This window comes from Typopeltis vanoorti, chromosome 14 (assembly GCF_054136105.1).
Source record: "Typopeltis vanoorti isolate ZY-2024b chromosome 14, IOZ_Tvanoo_1.0, whole genome shotgun sequence".
In the NCBI taxonomy this organism is placed as follows: Eukaryota; Metazoa; Arthropoda; class Arachnida; order Uropygi; family Thelyphonidae; genus Typopeltis; species Typopeltis vanoorti.
In genome coordinates this window covers 74,120,092-74,141,679 of record NC_143562.1, presented here as the reverse complement: position 1 = coordinate 74,141,679, position 21,588 = coordinate 74,120,092, and the positions used below count along the sequence as shown (strand labels likewise).

At 32.1% G+C, this 21,588-nt stretch overlaps 1 protein-coding gene across 2 annotated transcripts in view; it reads right to left on the bottom strand.

Annotated features, from left to right (window-relative positions):
- Window positions 1–3,303: 3,303 nt before the first annotated feature.
- LOC150099666 (putative phosphatidate phosphatase) overlaps window positions 3,304–21,588 on the bottom strand; it is a 119,369-nt gene continuing 101,084 nt past the window's right edge. For both annotated transcript variants that reach the window (XM_090404059.1, XM_090404058.1), the window contains exons 5-6: window positions 10,757–10,933; window positions 3,304–3,858 (exon numbers count right to left, since the gene is read on the bottom strand). In XM_090404059.1, the coding sequence (XP_090260185.1) occupies window positions 3,733–3,858; window positions 10,757–10,933 (303 nt within the window). In that variant the 3' untranslated portion in view covers window positions 3,304–3,732. The remainder of the gene's footprint in view (window positions 3,859–10,756; window positions 10,934–21,588) is intronic.

The following is a 21,588-nucleotide window of genomic DNA, read 5'->3' as shown; positions in this document are numbered from 1 at the left end:
TCAACAAAGCTGGTATGGTAGGAAGTCAACTGAATAAATTTATATAGAATAAGAGAGAAATTAGTCAAAACACTAATTAGTTGTATACAAGACAATATTCAAATGAATTTTAACTTATGGACCTGGGTTAGAAATAAAACACTTGACTAAAGACTAGAAACTGCAGATATGAGAGACCTGAGAAAGATTAGGAGACATGAACAGATGGCATCAATGGTAATATCATATTAAAAACAAGGATATTAGGAAAGAACTTGACATTGTTTGCATCCAGAAATGTGCAAGCACAGCTAATCTCAGGTGGGATGGTCACTTAAACAAAATGGGAGAGGAAATATTAGCAAAACAAGTGTTCTCTGCTAGGTTGGCAGAGAACACTTGTTGAGATGATGAGATCACCCAGAGAAAGACGAAGATATAGGTGGATTGATACAATAAAAAGTGCCTTAGAAGACAAAAATATAAGATCTGATAATGTTGGAGTCTTGACAGGTAACAAAATGATTTGGAGGAAAATTGTAGGTAGGAAGTTAGTAATGATGTAATTTTTTCATATAGTACTATCATATCCTGTATACCCCCATGATGATGATGATGATGATGATAAATTCGCATTCATACCTAATGGTTTGAATGAGTACTTTTCAAAAAGCAATTAGTAGTTACAGGACTCTGTGTTGTCTCCTGAGAAAATAATTAATCATACTTCTCATCCCTTTGACAAAAGAGCATCTGAACATATTTCTAAAATTCTTAGGTCCGTAATATTCTAGTACCATTTTATCCTATTTGCAAAATTTCCTCTTTTCTTCCAGGTGTCAATCCAGATCCTTTACTCTTATGGTTAGCATATTTTGGTCAATATGAAAGATATGCTTCTGTTCTTTGTGAAGAGCATAAAAAATTACATACAGTACTGTGAACCTGAGCAATCTGGACTTGCAAAACATGCCCTTTCCTCAAAACAGAATCCTATATAAGAAACTAAATCCTACACAAGGAAAGATTACTGATGGAAAGGAATTGAAGAAGCGTTGAGACATTACATGCCCTAATCTCAACAAGTCTGATGGACTACATTTATTCCCCTTATGGGAAATAGTGCTGCTTCTTGACTCTGCTAATTACAATTTATTATTTTTTTTTAATTTGAATATCAGTATTAATTGTCTATTGTTGCCTTACTAAACCTTCAGCATCATAATGTTAATTTTTCTGTTGTGTGTGTGTGTGTGTCTGTGCACTTCTGCACGCACACACACGCACATATTCTATTCATTTCATACAAGATACATACTAAACATGAGTGAAAATTTTATGTTAATAAAAATTTTTTACATAAGGTTAACTCACGTATCACTAAAGTTTGGCAGTTTCTTTCAACTCTTTTAATTTTTATGTGACTCTCACCCATGAAAGGTTATTTGCAAACCTATAGTACATTTATAGCATGAGTAGGCTAGGAATTTTTTTTCATTTTTTATATATTTTTAAATTTATTTTGTACATAATCCAGAAATCCTCTCTAAAGACCAAACATGGAATTTTTTCAAGCCTCCAATAAGCAGGGTAGTAGTCTCACACTAGGTGATGAAATTAATCTCACACTAAAAGACAGTCACAAGTATCCATATCCATGGCAGAATTCAAACCTGCAGCCTATTGGTTGGATAGTGGATATGCTAGCCAACCAGGCCAGCATAATTAACATTCTTTTGTTGGATACAATGACAGTATATTAAAACAAGACTCTACATCCCGTTTTCTAATATTTCAAGTAAATCAATGAGACTTTGATGTGCACAACTATGTTATTTTAGTTTTTAAGTCGTTATAGATAGGTATAAATAATGTTTGCTAAAATGTAAAGATTTCTATGTAAGAAGAAATTTACATATTATTAAAAACTGCAGTATTAGTTTATTAAAGTTTCATATATTTGCATGAAAGCTCATAACAAGATTCCAGGTTATAACATGTTTACACAACAAATATATGTTCCTATTCAACTAACACTAAACAAAACTGAGTCCCATAACTATTAGATATGCAACCATCGAATAATAATAATAATAAAGAAACTGAAGTATTCAGTGTATGAAAGAGGTAAAAGATCAAAACATCAACGCAAGAACAAATTACTAATGTTAAAGTCACCAATGAAGAGATTAGGAACTTGAATGAACTCACTCAATCTACAAACTGTCTGCATAATAAAAACATGCAACAAAAATATCTGCAATTCAACATGCACCTTCAAGTGTTAAGCCAATAAGTTATTCACATATATGAAAGAATTGAATCATTACAAAATTTCTCTAAAGGTGAATAATTTAAGATTTATAAGCAAGCAGCAGAACAAGATGTAATTAATTTTACCCCCCCTCCCTAGAACAATAACTAAAATAAGTTGTAGTTACTTTATGAACATACAAAAACAACTTTCAAGTTTCAGCCTTTTGGGTATCAAGTTAGCAGCATAAATATGAAAATAGCAAGCAGCTAAAAACACTAGACAACCATTTTTAAACTGTGCAATTTAACAGTTTCTCTTTAATTCATGTTTTTATTTCTATTTTTTTAAATATTTTTTTCAGAGAAAGCAAGCAAAAATATTGTTTTTCTTGTAACCATGCAACAAAGAAAAATTACTAAAACATAACTGGAACATTTAAATCTCACTAGTCTTGAAGAGAATATCACATTAACAATTCTTGTTTTCATTCCAAAAAAAAAAAAATGAAGTAACAGTCTATAAAATACCAACACCCCTAAATGGTATCAATTGTTCTATGTGCTACTACTTACATTTCACAAATGATATCATGAAATTTCATTTATCATGGAAAAATTCTGTATTAACAATATAATGAATGAGACTACCCTATAAAAATGATGCACTTCAAACTTTGCTACTAAAAATAATTTTCTGGAGGGAATAAAAAAAGCTCAATTATACAAATAACAGGACAACTATTGAAATAGCAGCTAACAAGCTCATAATGTTAAAAGTACTTCTATAATTATTATAAATAATTTAAGAATTTTTACATGTTTATTTAGTGTGATAATCCTATGGTTTCAGCAATTATAATAATTATAATTACTTATTATAATGAAAAGCAGTACAATTTGGTATTAGTCATTAATGATTATCATGTTCCAAGTTTTGTTAATTTTTACTCCTGATATTTCATCAAGATATTCCAGCTAGTAAGAATCTGATTAAGGAACTGAGATTATTCTTTTGGTGAAACACAGTTAATTATCACAGTAAATAAATGCAGAAACATCCATAAAATATTTAATTATCATCAACAAGCTTGTTTTTACACGAAGGCTAAATAATTTTTGTCAAAGAATACATTTCTTTTTAAAACCAGAAATTATTAAATTTTCACCACCATAACTAGAAGATCAGTATAAATCTTGAGGAATAAATGTGATTTGGTGTCTGTCTGTGAAAAGGAACTATGCTTACTACATACTAGAAAGGCACCAATTTAATAGTTACATTAAACTGAATTTATGAACTATACTTTCTTAAAGAAAAAATTCAATTAAGAAAGTACAGTATTTCATATTTTATACAAGTACGAACCATACAAAATATGAAAAGAATTAATGTGGACGGTCTACTAATTAAAAATTATATACCACCATTTGAGACCAATTAAAAAAGATAAATTCAAGAATTCTGACTGATGATGATTCAAATAATTTCAGTAAACGCTAAGGTCTGTTGTCATCAGTGTCGGTCCCAGGAGAATTATAGTTAGAAAGTGGTATCGCACCAATAGTTAATGGTTGAGCTTCTGAGAGACATGACTTTGAGAAAAGATCAGAAATGTGAAAAACCTGCAAGAGTTCAAGCAGAAAAAAAAAAATTATAATGCATTTTAGTCAAAAATAAGATATTCAGTTTTGTCAAATCAATACTAATAAATTTCGCTATAGTGTTAACATTTTTAAAACCAGAAAAAAATCTAGTTATATTTTTACCCATTAAATGAATGCCAAGTATTAACTACTGACATAAGCAAAATACACATATTTCAGAAAAGTGTTTTTTTTTTTTTATTTCCCACAAATTACTATGATAATTTACATAAATATTCCACAGTCTTCCATCAATGCACAGGATAACACATTCATCATACCACATTTCTGGAGTCAACTACTGTTTGAGATTTAAAAAAAAAAAAAAAATTAACATTAAAATCAAAAAAAAAATTATCTCAAATTTTATAATAAACATTATATTTCAGAGGGTCGAATTCCATATAACTGGATTAGAGATTTCATAGTACCTAGCTATAAAAAAATGCAACAATGTGAGAATTACAGAGATATTTCTCCAATGAGTGTTCCTGGTAAGGTTTATATAAGCATACTTAAGAAATGGGTAAGAAAAATTGTGAAAGTTTGGTGAAGAACAAGCTGGTTTCAAGCCATATAGAGGTTGTCAAGATCAGATTTTCACTTTAAGATATATAGTTCATGGGAACAAAAAAGATCTGTAGGTTTTATAGATCTGAAAAAGGCATATGACAAGGTGCCATGAAGAAAGATATTCAAAACACTAATTACATGGTGCAAATGGGAAACTAAATTTGAGTTGTAATTTAGAAGTTAGAATTAAAGAAAGTATACGAAGATAGTTTGATGTCAAATCAGGTGTGAGACAAGGATATACATTATCTCAATTGTTATTCATCCATCTATATGGATTATAAGAAATCGAATATAAGAAATGTAAGTCATGAAGGAATGAAGTGACTGATAATAAGGATATAAGGCTGATTGTCAAGGTGGAGAATGCAGTAGCAGAATGAGTGAGTAATACAAAATATGGCTGAGAGTTTGAAGGAAATTGAAAGTAATGTGGATGATGAGATGTTAGCATGGGAAGAAATTGCATGTTATGTGAACTCCTTCACAGGACAAAATGTGAGCTTGAGTGACAGGAGAAACAATTGGTGAGTGGTAAGGAAAGACAGAGCATGAAAGAAAGAGTGCAAATGGGAAAAGCATAAAAGTGTGAGAGACTGGGAGAAAAGAGATAGTATTGTGTGGGGATTCAGTAATAAGAAGTGTACTTAATGAGAAAGAGACAAAAGCATGTTTTCCAAGTGTGAAAATAAAGGATGCTAGTGATGCTGTAAGTATGCAGAAGAAAGAAGTGAACTTCTTTCTTCTACATACATACATACAGGAATTTAATGATGATAAATTTTATTTCAAATGGTAGTTGACTTCATAAATCTAGTATAATGAGCACTGTTCACCATTCAATTTTACTGAATGACAGGATATAACTCAAATTGGTTCATGGAAAATTCATCACCGATGATGCATCGTGGGGAAAATTGATCGCGGGAAAAAGTCATTGCGCAAAAAATTGGCTGAAAATGTTGTATTGATATCCATATACATGAAAAGTAAATACAGTACAAGATATATTTCACAAAATATAGTTTTTTTATGTATTATTTATTTAGATTTTCATATTTTTATTCTTATGAAGTGAAAGTAATATTTTATTGATCAGCGAGTTTCCTAATTTCTGTTTCATATTAAAAAGTTATATACAGTAATCCCTTGATTACTGCGTCATTTTTTTTCGATACCCAAATTCGATTAGTGCTCCTCTAAAATTCGATTAGTGCACCCATATACATCTTAAAAATCAATGTTACAGATTTTAAAAATTTTCTATCTATACATTTTTATGGCTAACTATTTTAAAAAATCCCTCACCAGAATGAAATAAAATAATTTAATTATCGATTTAAAACATTTTACAAAGTTATTTTTAATGGCATACTACACTACTTCCATGTATACTATGTTCCAAATTTTTACCGCCAAATACAACTTCTCTCATACAGCCTATGGACCAGGGGATTATCGTAACCTTTAAGGCATACTACCTGAGAAGAACATATAAACAGGCAATAGAAGCAACATCTGGTGAGAATTATATGACATTAGTAGAATTCTGGAAGAAATTTAATGTTAAATATGCTATTGAAAATATTCATCAATATTAGAATGAAATTACTGCTAGCAATATGCGAGCCATTTGGAAGCACATTCTTCTACATTGTGCAAAAGATTTTGGAAGATTTTCAAATGAAATGGATAATATTGTTGAGGAAATTGCCAACATTGGGCATGAACTGGGTTTTGATGAGATTGACAATGATAACGTCCAAGAGTTAATTAAATCTCATTCTGAAGAAATTAGCGATTCCGACCTGTTAAATTTAGATGCACAGCAGGAAGATCCCGAAGAATATGAAGAAAATTTAACCACTGATAGTCAACCAAAAGAGATGTCACACAAACACTTTGAAAATATTTTTCATACAATCAAAGTTTTTAAGCAGCAATGCTTAGAGGCTGACCCTGATGAAGAGAGAAGCAGTAACAAAATGCCCGCCAAACTACGTTAGCTCAATTCTTTGTTAATAAGTAGAATAATAAAATTTATATTCTGAATATGTTTTATTGTCTTTCAGCTTCATAGTTTTCCTTTAAAAAAATTAAGATTCTAAAAAGAAATTTGAGGAACAAATTATACTTTTTCCCACAGTTATTATATTCGATTAGTGCATTTTCGATTAATGCGCCTGTTTTAAGGAACGCATTAGGCGCACTAATCAAGGGATTGCTGCATATTCTTTCTTACTTAGATACTACAGGTTCTGTTGATGGAAAATTAATTTTTACAAAACTGGAATAGAGTGGTTTAGGGAGAAAGGACACCATATTTAAGAATATTTATTCTTCTAACCATTCACTATTTTTCTGCATACTTAAGACACTCATCCATATGATATATGTTTTATCTGAACTAATTCAGAAGATTAAGTGTTCCAGTTATTGAATACACATGTATTTTGAAAATGACTCCACTTTTCCTGCATAGTAGAGACATCTTGTACACTGTTATCATTTACAGAGCTAGTTTAAGATATAGGTGCACTTTTGAGTAATATTAAAGAAAATAATAATAAAATTATATAAATTCTATCAACATGATGTAAATCATTATAAGCTAAATTGCCATCTGCAGCTGCAATACTAGTCTTTACCTATTCCCCAATACTGACATTTCATGACACTAAGAAATTTTAAATTTTATATTTGTCTTCTTTACTGAAAAAAAAAAGTATAGATGCATGCTCTCAAAGTGAAATATGTAACTAATTAATTTTTTTTGTGAACCATTCAAAAATAAACTGTAATCAGAAATATATCATTAATGACTGACTGGATGGAGTACCCTCTTCCACTAATGAGCTGTGGATTTAAAACTGGCAATGGGCATGGATATTTGTAATTGCTTTTAGGTGAGAAATGAATTTTGTCGTCTAATGTGAGACCACAGCACTGCTTCAAGGCCTGAAGTGGTTTGAGAAGGTTTCATGTTTGGTCTCTAGAGCAGGTTTTCCACACCAGGTAAAAATGAATAAAAATTACAATGCAAAGAAAATAAAATAGCCAAAATGCTGAAAAACATGCCCTAGCCAGCACATTGTTGTACAGCTATAGTACTGATGTACTATAGCTGTACAACCTTTCATCAGTAGTAACCATAAAAATTATACACCCCCCCCTCCAAAAAAAAAAAAACAGTGGAACAACTGTGCAACATAGTTGCACTTTGTTTTTCTTCCCAGGTGATTCATCACATCAAAGATACAAAGCAAACATTTTATATCATTTATAAATTTTCAATAATAAATTTACAAAATTACTGCATCCACCTATAAAAGAAATATCAGCATTTTTATTCAAAATGACTCTGAACAAAAATGGAACTGGAAATTTCTGACTTAACTAGGTTACTGCTTGCAGCTCTTTAGTGTGACTTCTGAGAATTGTTTCTTCTTAAAGATCACAATTGTGATGAATAATCTCACATAGCTTTCAGCCTGGTAATGTTAGGATTATTGTCTAGTATATCTAAGCACTGCTGTCTAGTAACCAGAGGGGATTATTATATATATTAATAAAGATCTCAGATTTCAGAAATGGCAACAATCAGCAGTTGTAATAATTGAGACTTATTTTTAGGAGGCAGAAGAACATAGTAAACAATATTATATATGAAAAGATAATAAGAAATCTATTTGTAAAAATTAAAATAATTTGAACTGTTTGTTATTTCCAATCAAAGAAAACGAGGTTTTGGAATAATCAATCTATAGCAATAGGAAATTAGACATAAGGAAGTTATTTATAATTAATTTTCTGGTTCAGATAGGAAATGTAATTGAAATATCAGAAAATGGATGAATGAATAAAATTTTTATTATTAATACTGAAGTATTAAAAATGAAAATAGAATACTATAGATAAAAGGAATAAAGAACAGAAAATGGAAACAGATGAAAAGGAACAGTACAATGTGTGTAACCAAGGGCTATGGCCATAATGGTTACTCTAAAAATACAAATGTAGGCGAACTGTCTGCAAAGAATTTTCCCACAATGAATTGTGTGGACAAGCTCACATTTCTACATATTAGAAAATCCAAAAAAATATCTTTATTTTTGACATACCATGGTGCATGTAATCTATCATGTACATAAAATTAGTTATACAGTAAATAATAAGCAAAACTCATATGATACTGAGTCAATTGAATAAATGCATACAGAATAAAGGGAAATTAATCAAAAAATAAAGTTGCTCACAAAAAGTCAATTTTAACTTATGGATCTGAGAGTTGGTTAGAAATAAATCAGCTGATAAAAGTCTAGACCACATATATGAGAGTTGTGCAAAAAATTGCAGAAGTGAAAATACAGTATCAATGACAGAATTATATTAAAAACGAAGATATTAGGAAGTGATCTGAGCATTCAGCAATGTATGAGCAGAGCTAATTTCATGAGGCATGGTCACCACTTCAAGTAGAGGAGGAAAGGTTAGCCAGACAGATGTTTCATGTTGAATAACAGGAAGAGAACACAGAGAAAGAACAAGTTCTAGGTGGACTGATGCAGACAGAAGGGCTTAAAAGAAGAAGAAGAAATATATATGATCTGACAATATTGAACTCATGACAGATTTAGGAAAAAATTTTCGATAGGAAGTTAGTAACGTAAAGGTTTCACATAGTATCACATCGTATCTTATACACTCCTTGAAACTACAAATCAGGAATATGATTATGGTTACCATGATGATTAAAATAAGACTCGTCAATCAAGCAGTGAATGTTTAAGTGACGGTTATAAAGCATTAAGTTGCTTTAAAGAAAAAACATTAGAATTATTAAGATTAAAGATAAATTATATTTATTTACTTCCAACATTTCATCCAGATTACATGGACATCTTCAAGGATTAGATCAATACTGCCAAAGCACGCTCTATATGTTGTGACTAATCCTTCCTTTGGACCTTCATATTTAACTGCCTTGATTTTTGTTTATTTAGTTCATGCTGGGACACACTGACTTATTAAGGCTATAATACATCAAGTCATGTTAAAAATCTATTAAAATATAAGTACATGCATTGACGATGCATAAGATATAATTAGTATATAAATATTTTTATATGAGAGGCAGTTAAAATAATACTGAAGGAAAATTCTTATTTATAGTCTACAGAAAATCATACACCCATAAATCCATACACTACCATTCTTATTACCACCAACCCTCCAGACAATAAGAGGTTCTTAAAACATTTACCAAAAGAACAGGATCAATTTATTCCAGAGAGGCAACTATTTAACAAATCTAACCTTCCTGGAAAAAATATATTTCCAATTGTAATTTCCCATGACCTATGTATAATCAAAAGCATTATATATAATCCCAAAATCAAAAAATATTAAAAGAATCTTATAAAAGCATTCCATATACCCTCATTCTTATATCTTCACAACTTTTCCTACTTATAAGGAAACTAACATCTGTTATTATCTACAATCCAAAGATTAATTATACCTCCCCCCCCACCACTCTCACTTTTACAAAACTCCATTTAGCTGCAAAGTGTCCTATTATGGTCAACCAGGTTCTGCTATGGCATGAAGAAACATGAAAAATACACTTTTAGTAGATACAACAAATTAGGTCTACTGGAACATGTGCTGCAAACCCTTTAAAATGACAAATAAACTATCCTTACTCCACAAAAACAGTTTCAAGAGGTAGTAGCATTAACAAATGCACTTAACTTGAAATATGGTTGCCAGAAACTGCCAAAAATCTTGGAAAAAATACTGAACTACCCCAGCACACAACAAAGTCATTAGACAGATCACCCATTAGACAGATCATACCAATATTTTCTCATTGGTATCCTTATGAGGATACCAATGAGAAAATATCATTGGTATCCTCATAAGGATACCAATCATATTTTCTCAACACTCAGAAGTTATAATGTATCAATACCACAATATACCAAGTGCTTTGTTTTAGATAACAATATAGTTCAAATCTCTGAAGATATTCATGTAACCTGGACAAAATACTCAAAATAAATAAGCAAGGTTAGTTTTTTCCACACAGTCTTGTCTTCCACGTAGTCAACATGATGTGTGTATAACTCACCCCACCCCCTCAAAAAAAAATCTGATGTACTGGTTATAACCCACAATTCCAGGAAAATCATATTCATTTCAAGCAACAAGTACAATCTGTAAAACTTTATTAACATTAAAAGCTTTTAAAAAGAGCCAATTTAGAAAAAAATAACTTGCACATTAATAAAGCAATACTTACTACCAATAATGCAACAAGGGTACCCTGTAATCCACCAAACAGAACATCACTCCAATGATGCTTATAATCTGACACTCTAGAAAGTGCAGTAAACCAGGAAGCAAACAGAGCAATACTCTGCAGGAATGGTTTTAACAGCTTATTGGTTTTGCAGTGCATCCGGGCCTGCAGATATAGCTAGAAAAATAATAAGCTCAGTTATTTTGATGCACTCTCACTGAAACTTCAGCAAAATATTAGCAATACTCTACCAGATAAGTATAGGTTGTTTATAATTAATGCCAAGACAGATAAATTCCTTTAACATTTAAAAAACTTAATGTAAGAAATAAAAATAGTCTGATACTATCATAAAGATATGCAAATATTTTGCATACCTTTATAATAGTACTAAATAACTCATAATAGTGATAAAATATTATGTATACAGAAATACTGATCCATCATGAGTGTATAAAAATTAGCAGTGAAGTTTAAATAAATCACGTGATAATTTATGTAACAACTGGCTGAGTATTTTTAGCCAATGATGCATGCTAGTCTTAATTGTAATTTTCACTGAAGCTTTATTTAATTTTTACAGTAAACATTATCAACAATTATACACAGCATTTAAATCCTCATTTAAAGTAAGAAGTTTATGTTATGGAAATTCATATTTTACAACATGAATTCCTATAACATGTATGCAGGGCAGGCTCTACCAACGGTACAAGACGTGCATTTGCATGGAGTGGCAAGCTTTTTTGGGGCGGCAAAATTGGCATAAACTACACGAAAATTAAGGAGGAAGGGGCAGCAAAATATGCTACTGCACGGGGTGACCCTGTATGTATGAACAATGCCCATCATTATGACTTAGATCAGGAGAGTTAAGTAACACCTCAGAAGTTTCTTAAAAAAAAAGAAAGAAAGAAAAGAAAAATCACACTTAAGTACTTCTATGAAATAATTTGATGTTCTTCCAAAGAATACTGTATGTAGTAGAAAACTCATAGTGTGTCAAATTAGACTTCCCAGAGCATATATACTGAATATAATATATAATTGTTTGTGGATATAATCCAGGGGACATAGATGGCATTGGTGTAGATGATGAAGGTAGTTGCAGTTGGTGGAAATGGAGAGTTGTAGAGTAGGTGCCCTCCCTCGATGAGTCCTTGGACTCCCTGGAGCTGTTATATACCGTATTTTTGATAGATAACGTGCACATTATCTATACAAAAAAAGTTTGAATTCATTAAAAAATGAACATGCGAGGTATACATTTGAAAGTTATGAGAAGTAATGTAATAACAAAACTAAGGTAGAAGTATTACTGTAGTGTTGTTTTTTCTGTTGTTGGTGTTTATTTTTGACTTCTTTTAGAGCCTGTGTAGCTCAGTGGATGTGGCGTTTGCACACCATCGCGCTAGGCCGCACGAAGGAAGTCTTGGTTTCGAGTCTAGTCGGCAACTAGAGGAAATTTTTCTAAGCCTTTTTTCGACCGGTTCCCGAGTTAGTCGATCTCTGGCACGGGCAAGCAGGTTTTTCCTCCCGGAAACTCGGGTTTTTCGTCCTGTAAACTCAAGAAAATCGACCGTAGAACCCACATTATTTCAGACATTAAATATATTGTGTTAGGGTTAGTCACCACCAGATGGCGGCACATTTGAGCCGTCTCTCTGCACTGCGTACCGCTTAATTAGTGATAGGCTTGGGCCATCTGTCTCTGATTGGGTACCAGTGGAGATTGAACTGCCCACTCAGTCTCCAAAAGTTAGATAGGGCTAAATGGCCTCGCCTACTCCCGTATATACGGGAATAAAAAGGCGTTAGCTTAGCTGATTACACTATTCAAATCCAAAAAATTCTAAATCAGACTCAATATTGAAAGAATCAATTGCATTAAAAATTTCGTTTGGTATTTCTTCGGCTTCCATTTCAGAAGATACATCGTCATGTGCATAATCATTGTCACCGGACACCACCGCATTCCCTTGTGCTTTAATAAAACCATTTCATAAATTGTTAAAACACTTAAATTGTTTCTCTTCATAAATCCAAAAATCCAAAATGGGTAAGCCTTGAAATCCTTTATATTATCGTTTTGTGCAATTCTTTTCAATTCCTGCAATGCACAGACAGTAGATATTCTGATACCTTTAGCTCTTTCACTAACAACCCAATCAAACAGTTTTTTTTCTATGGTTGGCCACAAGCACCTTCTAAACTTCAAAGCATGTTTCCTCGTATGTAAACATTTCAGGACTGTTTCAGCCTTTCGCCATTCATGAACACTACTTTCTCCAACACTCAACAATCTACCAGCTTCACGATTCCCTTTTTCCTTTGCTACTTCTACCACTTCAATCTTGAACTGCACTGTGTAGGATTTTTTGGTGCATGCGAGTTATCTATACATCAAAAGGCGTGATGAAAATGTTGGGAGTGCACGTTATACATTAGGTGCGTGTTATCTATCGAAAAATACGGTAATAATAATAATATAAGAGAGAATGTAGATGATATGCACTGGCAAATCAACACAATGAGTGCAGGTCAAGTAATTACCGTGGAAAATGTCAATTATGGGACTGAATTGGGAAGAGGAATAGTCACAGGGAGGGAAGAAAACTGAATTTATACATCTGCTGAGTGATAATTACCTGTGATAGCATGTAATGGAAGGGATGCAAGGTTCAAGAGTGCTGGATCTGATCACTGCATCAGAGAACCTAACAGTAACAAATCTACATACTCTGCCTTCACTAAGGGAAAGTGATCATACAGTCTTGACCTGGAAGATTGCTAGATATGCAGAATTTTCTGTTAACAAGGGTTATATGTGGAATTAAAGAACAGGTGATTATGACAAGCTGAGGAGTCAGCTTTCAGCAGTGCAATGGCATAAGAACTGGGAAGGGAGAGACATTGGTACATGAGAGGTAATCAAGGGCTGGTGAAAGCAGCTGATGAAGTTGCTTTCATCAATAACGATGAAATATTTGTGGAAGGAATATAAAGAAAAAGGTGTTCAAGTATGTTCGTGAGCAGTACAGGGCACAGGCAAGAATGGCGACTGGCATCGTAAGGAAGGCTAAAACTAATTATGAGAGAAACTTACATGATGAGGCCAAAAGAAATCCTAAAGTAAAAAGCAAGTAAAAGGAAGAATTATGGTAGGATAACTTTAAAAAAGTGCTGATGATGGGGAGATAACAGAAGAAAACCAAATAGTTGAAATATTGAGCAAGAATTTTGTAGAGGCATACCATGCAGGTGTTGATGTTGCAATGCGATGTGATATTGACCAATGGGAGAATAAAAGTTGAAGAAATGGAGATACTTAAAATTTTGCAGAACCTCAATGAACACATTGGCTCTTGTATTACAAATCATCATCATACGTATCAAGGATTTAGGCCTAGCATGACCTGTTCCGGCCTTAGAAGTCATCGGTGAATCGTTTAAGAGGACGTCCTGGTTTTCTTTTTCCTAATGGCTTGTACTTTAATTGATAATCTTTCTGTTTTCATTCTTTGAACGTGTTCCATCCATTTATGTTTATATTTTTTAATTTTTTCTATTACTGGTTCTTGGTTTAATTCTTTCATAATATCTTCGTTTCTTTTGTGATCAAATAGGGTATACTTTGCAGTTTTTCTCATAAACTTCATTTCTACTGTTGTTAATCTTTGTTTGTCTTTTTGTTTTATTGTCCAGATTTCGCTTCCATACATTAAGACCGGTAAGGCTAATGTATTGTATACTTTTAGCCTGGTTTGTTTTTGAACTAGGTTTGGTTTAAATATAGAGTTAATTACACCTGTTATTTTTAAATATTTTGCAATTTTTACGTTTATATCTTTTTCATTTTCATATGTGATCATACATCCAAGGTAGTTAAATGAATTCACCTGTTCTAAGATCTTGTTATCTATTACTATTTTAGTTTTTGCTGGATCTTGTCCTTTAAAGGCCATAGTTTTTGATTTTTCTGTTGATATTATCATACCATAATCTTTGGATATCTCATTTAGATTTAAAATAGCTTTCTGCAAGTTATCTTCAGAATTTGTAATTATTATTTGGTCGTCTGCAAAGAGGAGAGTGTTTAAGTTAACTGTAGGTGAAAGTTTAATTCCTTGGTGTAAATTTTTACTCCATTTTATTATTATTTCATTTAAGTAGATATTAAAAAGAGTTGCTGAGAGGAGACATCCCTGTCGGACCCCTTGGTTTATCTCTCTTGTATATGATAGCTCGTGATTTAATCTTATTTGTATTTGATTATTTTCATATATACTTGTGATAGCTTTCAGGATATTATTTGGTATTTGTCTTTCTTTTAATATGTTAAATAATATGTTTCTTTTAACTTTGTCAAATGCTTTTTCAAAGTCAATAAATGCAATACGTGTTTCCAAATTATATTCTCTTCTTTTCTCTACTTTTAATTTTAGGCAAAAGGCTGGGTCTATACATGATCGTCCTTTTCTAAATCCATTCTATACCTCTAGAATAAAGTTTTTGGAATATTTCATTAGTTCGTTATTTAAGATTCTGCTATATATTTTGTAACAGGAATTTAGTATACTGATACCTCTATAGTTTTTAGGGTCATCTCTATTACCTTTCTTAAAGATAAGAATCACAATTGCTTTTTTTCCATTCTATTGGGGGGATACCAGTTGAGTAAATTTTATTTAAAAATAGTAAGAGTCTTTTTTTGAATCTTGTTCCTGCGTATTTATATAGTTCTGAACCTAGCTTATCTTCTCCAGGTGATTTTCCGTTTCTTGTTTCTTTCAGGCTGATTTCTAATTCTTCTTCAGTTATTTCTTTTTCATTTTCGTTAATTGTTTGCCAGTTGTCTTTTTTAAAATATTTGTCTGTCCACAGTTCTGTGTAGTAATTTAGAAATTCTTCTAATTTTAATTCAGTGTTTAATTTTATGTTTTCTTTGGTATCTGCATTTAGGTGTTTCAAAATCTTATATACATTGGGTCTTATTTTATATAAATCATGTTCTAAATTAGAAACAAATTTATTCCATGATTCTCTATGTCTTTTTCTGACTTCTCTTTTAGCTATGGCTCTTATTCTTTTATATTCTATTTCATCTTCTAATCTTTTACTGCTTAACCATTTGTGACAGGCTTCTTTTTTCTTTTTAATTATTTCTTTGATTGTATCATCCCAGATCTTCAGTTTTTTTCTTTTATTGAATTTTTTGGTCTTTCCTAAGCTTTCATTTGCTGCTGCATTTAGTATCATTTTTATATTAAGCCATTCTATTTCTATTTCTTCATTTTGTTTTATTTTATCTAGATATTGGTTAATTCTTTGTTCATATAGCCATTGTACATTTATGTTATTCAATAGTCTAATTTTATAAACAAGTGTTTCAATTTTTCTTTCTGTTCTTGTTACTTGTAGTCATTTAGGTGGTAATCTTAATTTTATTTTAACAAGGAAGTGGTCACTGCTTGTGATTGTATTACAAGAATGTGTAAGGTTATTATCAGCTCCTCTAACGAAACTATTTAAATCACAGTACTGGGAAGGTGCCAATCGAGTAGAAAGAGTGCAAAATATAGTTTCATTGCATAAAGTGGCTCTAAGACACAAGTAGCAAATTATAGGCCAATCAGTATCTCAGGAGTGGTGCTGGTTAAGGTAATGAAGAAACTGGTAAAAGACAAAATACAGGACCAAGTGATAAAAATATGACACTTTATAAGGAAAAACACAGTTTTGTGAAGGATAGTAATTTCCTTAGTTTTTATAATAAAGTAACAATGGAACTGGATAAGAGAAACAGTTACTCAGTGATATTGCTAGACTTTTCAAAGACATTTCACAGGATTCTGTATAGAATTCTGTTGCATAAACTGAAGCAAATGAGGATGGATATGAATCTGGCGATTTCGATTTGAGGATGGCTGATGGAGAGATATCAAAGGGCAGTTTATGGAGTTGAGTCCAGAAGAAGGCAAGTAACAAATGGTGCACCATAGGGCTCGGTACTTGGTCCTCCGTTGTTCATTTGTACATCAATGATACAGGAAATGATCTGACAGAAAATATTTAGTTGTCTGCTGCTGATGCTAACCTAGGAAGAGTGGTGGTAAATGAAGAGATCCTGCTAGATATAAAAAGACCAGTCATAAAGGCAAAGGTAAAGTTTAATGTGGCCAAGTGTAAGGCGATGCACTTTGGGAAAAACAGATCACAAGCAGTGTACTATATTATTACACCCTCTATAGAGAGTCAGCAGACTCATCGTAGAAAGTTCATTCAACTGACAACATATTTATCATACTAAATCTTAAAATCCTTAACACTCCCTACGTTAACAACATATTCTGGTAATGCATTCTATTCACTCACAATTCTCCATGTAAAAAATCTATTCCTCGCACCCTTCTTCGCCATACACATAACTTCCAAGGATGGCCTCTGGTTCTTTCCTTCTCACCTTCTACTTGTTTTTTTATAATCCACTCTCTGATAAAATACTTTCACTAACTTAAATGTCTCTATCATATCACCTCTTCTCCTCCTATCCACCAAACTCTGCAATCCACATTCCTTCAACCTTTCTTTATAGCCAATATTCCAGAGTCCTGCAGAAAACTTATGAGGACAGGTCTTCAGGATGATTGTAGACAGAGAGTTGAAGTTTAGAGGGCATATTGCAAAGGTAGTGAAAACAGCATCGAATTACATGGTTGTTGAAGAATAAACTAACAAGCAAGGATAGAGAAGTTACTGTTCCCTGGTATACAACTCTAATAGGACCACATCTGGACTACTGCACGTAGATCTGAACACCTGGATTTCATGGGGGATGAAGAAGTGGTGGAGTGGATCCAGAGATAAATCACAAAACTTGTGGCAGGTCTATGGAATGCTCCAAAGGAGAATAGACTGGTCTGTGAGCTTCAAAAACTTGCTGATAGGCAAAAAAAAAAAAAAAAAAAAAAAAAGAGCAGTCTTGATAGAAGTATATAAGTTATTGAAGGAGTTTTATAGGATTAATACTGAAAACCTTTTTTTCAGTACATGGCAGGAAGGGAGAGAACAGGAGTAACCCATAGAAACTGTGAAGCACTGTGGTTAGCAAGGGTATTAGGACTAGTTTGAATTTTTTGAATAAGTTTAAGGAGAGGCATGATAGTATTTGTCTGGCATTACTTTTGAAGGTTACTAAATAAAACACACGGTGACAGAATTGTGGTAGAAAACACTCACAGGAATGCAAATAGGAATACACATCAAGGCTTCAAGTAGAAAAAAGCCATAGGAAATCTGAAATGTGGAAAGGCAGCTGAGATACATGATATTCAACTAGAAATGCTCAGATATGGAGGTATGCAAGTTTGACAATGGATACTCTGCATAATTTTCAGAAGGCTTGATCAGAGGGTCGAATTCATGACGACAGGAATAGAGTATTCATCTATAAAAGGGGAAATAAAACTGAATGCAAGGATTACAGGGAATTTCTCTACCAAATGTTCTATGTGAAGAAACTAAGAAAAATTGTGGAAGGAAAGATAGGTGAAAAACAACCTGGATTTAGGGCTTGAAACAGAGGTTGTCAGGATTAAAACTTTATACACATATATTAAAAAGCAGATGTGAGAGGGTACATTCTTGCCATACACCTCTTGATAGGCCTTCCCAATCTGATATTTGTTCTAATTTGACTGCTATTTCCTGTGGAATGTTTATTTCTTGAATAGACTGTAAGAGGTTGGTTGGGTATATTTAGATAAGTTAATATTTTAAATAAATTTTGTCCATTAATTTTATCAAAGCCTTTTTTTATAATCAATGAAGGCCACATGATTTCTTTTTGAAATTCTCTTTGCTTTTCAATTAATATTTTTAGAGTGAAAATTGAGTCTATGCAAGATCTGCCTTTTTCAGAATCCATTCTGTTCTAGTAGTTTGTCCTCTAGAATACTGTTTAGGTTTTCTTTTAACGTTCCTGCATATATTTTGTACCTGCATTTAGCAAACTAATTCCCCTATTGTTATTGCATTTCCTTTTTTATAAACCAGTGCTTTTTTTCCAAGAGTTTTTACAGAAATCTAGACTATGTTAAAGAATTTCAGAAATCTTTCATAAAACATTTTCCCTGCATTTTTGAACAGTTCCATACTTTTGTCTTCTCCTGGTGTTTTTCTATTTTTCATCTTATTTATTTTTTTTTTTTAGTGCTCGCATCATAATACTGTCTGTTAGATCATTCTTCGTTGTATAAAATTTATTTCTTTATTATGATCAGTCCAGAGATTTTGAAAATAAGTTACCATTTTTTTCTAACTCTATTGTTTGTATTTTACCTTTTCTTTTATTTCTTTGTTCGTGTATTTTATTATTTTATAAGTTTTTGGTTGTGGCTTAGTAATATCCTTTTCTAGCTCGATTACAAAATTATTCCATCTCTCTCTCTCTGCCTGTTTTTTCCTTTCTTCTCGTTTTGGAATTGCACTGTTTCTTTTGTGCTCTATTTTTGCTTCTATCTTGGAATTGAGCCATTTCTGTGGCTGCTTTTATCAGGATTTGTTTCAGATTTTCCTATTCCTCTCCTATGTCATTTCATTCATGTATGGTTTCTGTTTTTAAATCAGTGCATTTCTGATATTGTTGCCTAGTATGGGATCTTGTAATGAAGAATTCTATAACTCGGTTGATAATTATTTTCCACTTCATTTATTTTTGGTCATTTTGGTTTAAATCAAATGTTTGCTACTACCATAAAATTATCATAGTTTAATTCAAAGCCTCAATATACACTTACATCTAGGATTAACTCAGCTAATTTAAACTCTGCAATACTGTAGTCCAGGGGTTCTCAAACTTTTTAAATTTTGTACCACATAGTAGATAAGAATCAAAAAATATATGTACCACCATAAAAGCATTTCCTGATTAAAAATCAATACATCCCAAATGGAGTGTTTATAATCAAAGAATAAAACATTTTAAATTTATATTATTTATTTATATTCGTAAATGAAACTTTTACATTATAATGAAATATAGTAAATGGTGGGTAATAATACATGAGCAAATATTAAGATTTATTATTGGTGAGGATTAATGCGATGGATAAGCCTGTTTCATTGTAACCAATTTCGATATGGTGGGCTTTATCTTCATTAATTTCAAACGTATGTCAGGTTCAAGTTGCAACCATGTCCTATATTTATTTTTAATTAATAGCATGGCTGAAAACCCAGTTTCGCAAAGATATGATGTGTTGAAAGGCATTAAAAATTTTATTGCTTTGTCGGAAATATACTTATATTCATCTCTTCAATTTTAACCAAAAATTGCATAAGTTATCTTTTTTGAACTCATTCATGAGATTTCTGTTGCATGAAATATCTATGAGTTGATCTCTTTCTTGAATTGAAAAATTATCTAGCACAGTATCCGAAAAAGAAAACGGATCTCTTATCCAACTTTCATTTTCTAAATTTTCAGGAAAGTAGGAATGAAAATTATTAACAAGTCCTATGCAGTGTTTTTCTATATCTTCAATTAGTTGTTCATTCAGTGACAGATCATTTTCCTGGAGTCTTCTAATGTTGGTAATGTAGCAATTTTCTTCCTTTTCACGTCCTTAATTATGTATTGTAGTTTTTTCACAGCTGCATTTATTTTGTCATGTACAGTAAAGACAGTTATATTGGAACCTTGTAAACTAGAATTCAGTTCGTTCAGTTTTCCAAAAATATCGGCCAAATACGCTAACCGTGATAGCAAGAGTTCATCTGTAAAACAATGGCAGAGTTCAAATTTGAATTCTGACTGGAATATTTGGACCTCTGAACGTAATTCGAAGAGTAGAGTTAAAACTTTTCCCCTTGACAACCACCGCACTTCTGTGTGTAAAAGGAGCTTATTGTGGTTACTGCCCATTTCATTGCACAAAATTGTAAACAGTCGTGAATTTAGGGCCCGACATTTAATAAAATTCACTACCTTCACAGATTGATCTAAAACAGTCTTTAGTTCTGTGGGCATTGCTTTGGTAGCTAGTGCTTCACAATGTATGCTGCAATGTGTAAACTTAGCATTTGGTGCAACTTCTTTAATTTTGGTGAAAACACCACCACAACAACCTGTTATTGAACGTGCACCATCAGCACACACTCCTACACATTTTTTCCAATTTATTTCATGGTCAGTAATAAACTCATTAATTTTCTTAAAAATCTCATCCGCTGTGGTATGATTTGGAAGAGGCTGACAAAATAAGAATTCTTCATCTATGACTTATTCTCTTTCATATCAAGTATAAGCCATCAATTGTGCAAAGTTGTTTACCTATGTACTTTCATCGAACTGAATTGCAAAATATTTGCTTTGCTTTATATTTTCGATTAGTGTTTGTTTTATTTGAGCTGCCATTTCGTTAATTCATCGCGAAACAGTGTCATCTGACAAAGAAACAATATTCAACTTGGCTGCTGCTGCTGTAGGGCCAAGAATAGACATCACAATGTCTTTGGTTGCAGGTAATATTAAAGTTTCTCCAATAGTATGTGGTTTTGCAGTTTGAGCAATTCTCATAACCAAATATGCTTTCTCTGCTCATTCGTTAATTGTAGTAAAAGAATGAAGTGAACGTTTGTTAGTTTTCATTTCAGTTCATTTTCTTTTAAAAAAGTCGAGAGGGTTACCTTTTAAACAGGCGTGTTTGTTTTGAAAATGCTGTAGCAGAAGCGATGGTTTCATCGAGTGATTCGAAAATTGTTCGTAACAAATAACTGACTGGGGCCTGGGGTCGTTTTCATCCTTGTTCAAAAAAATCCATATTCCAAAT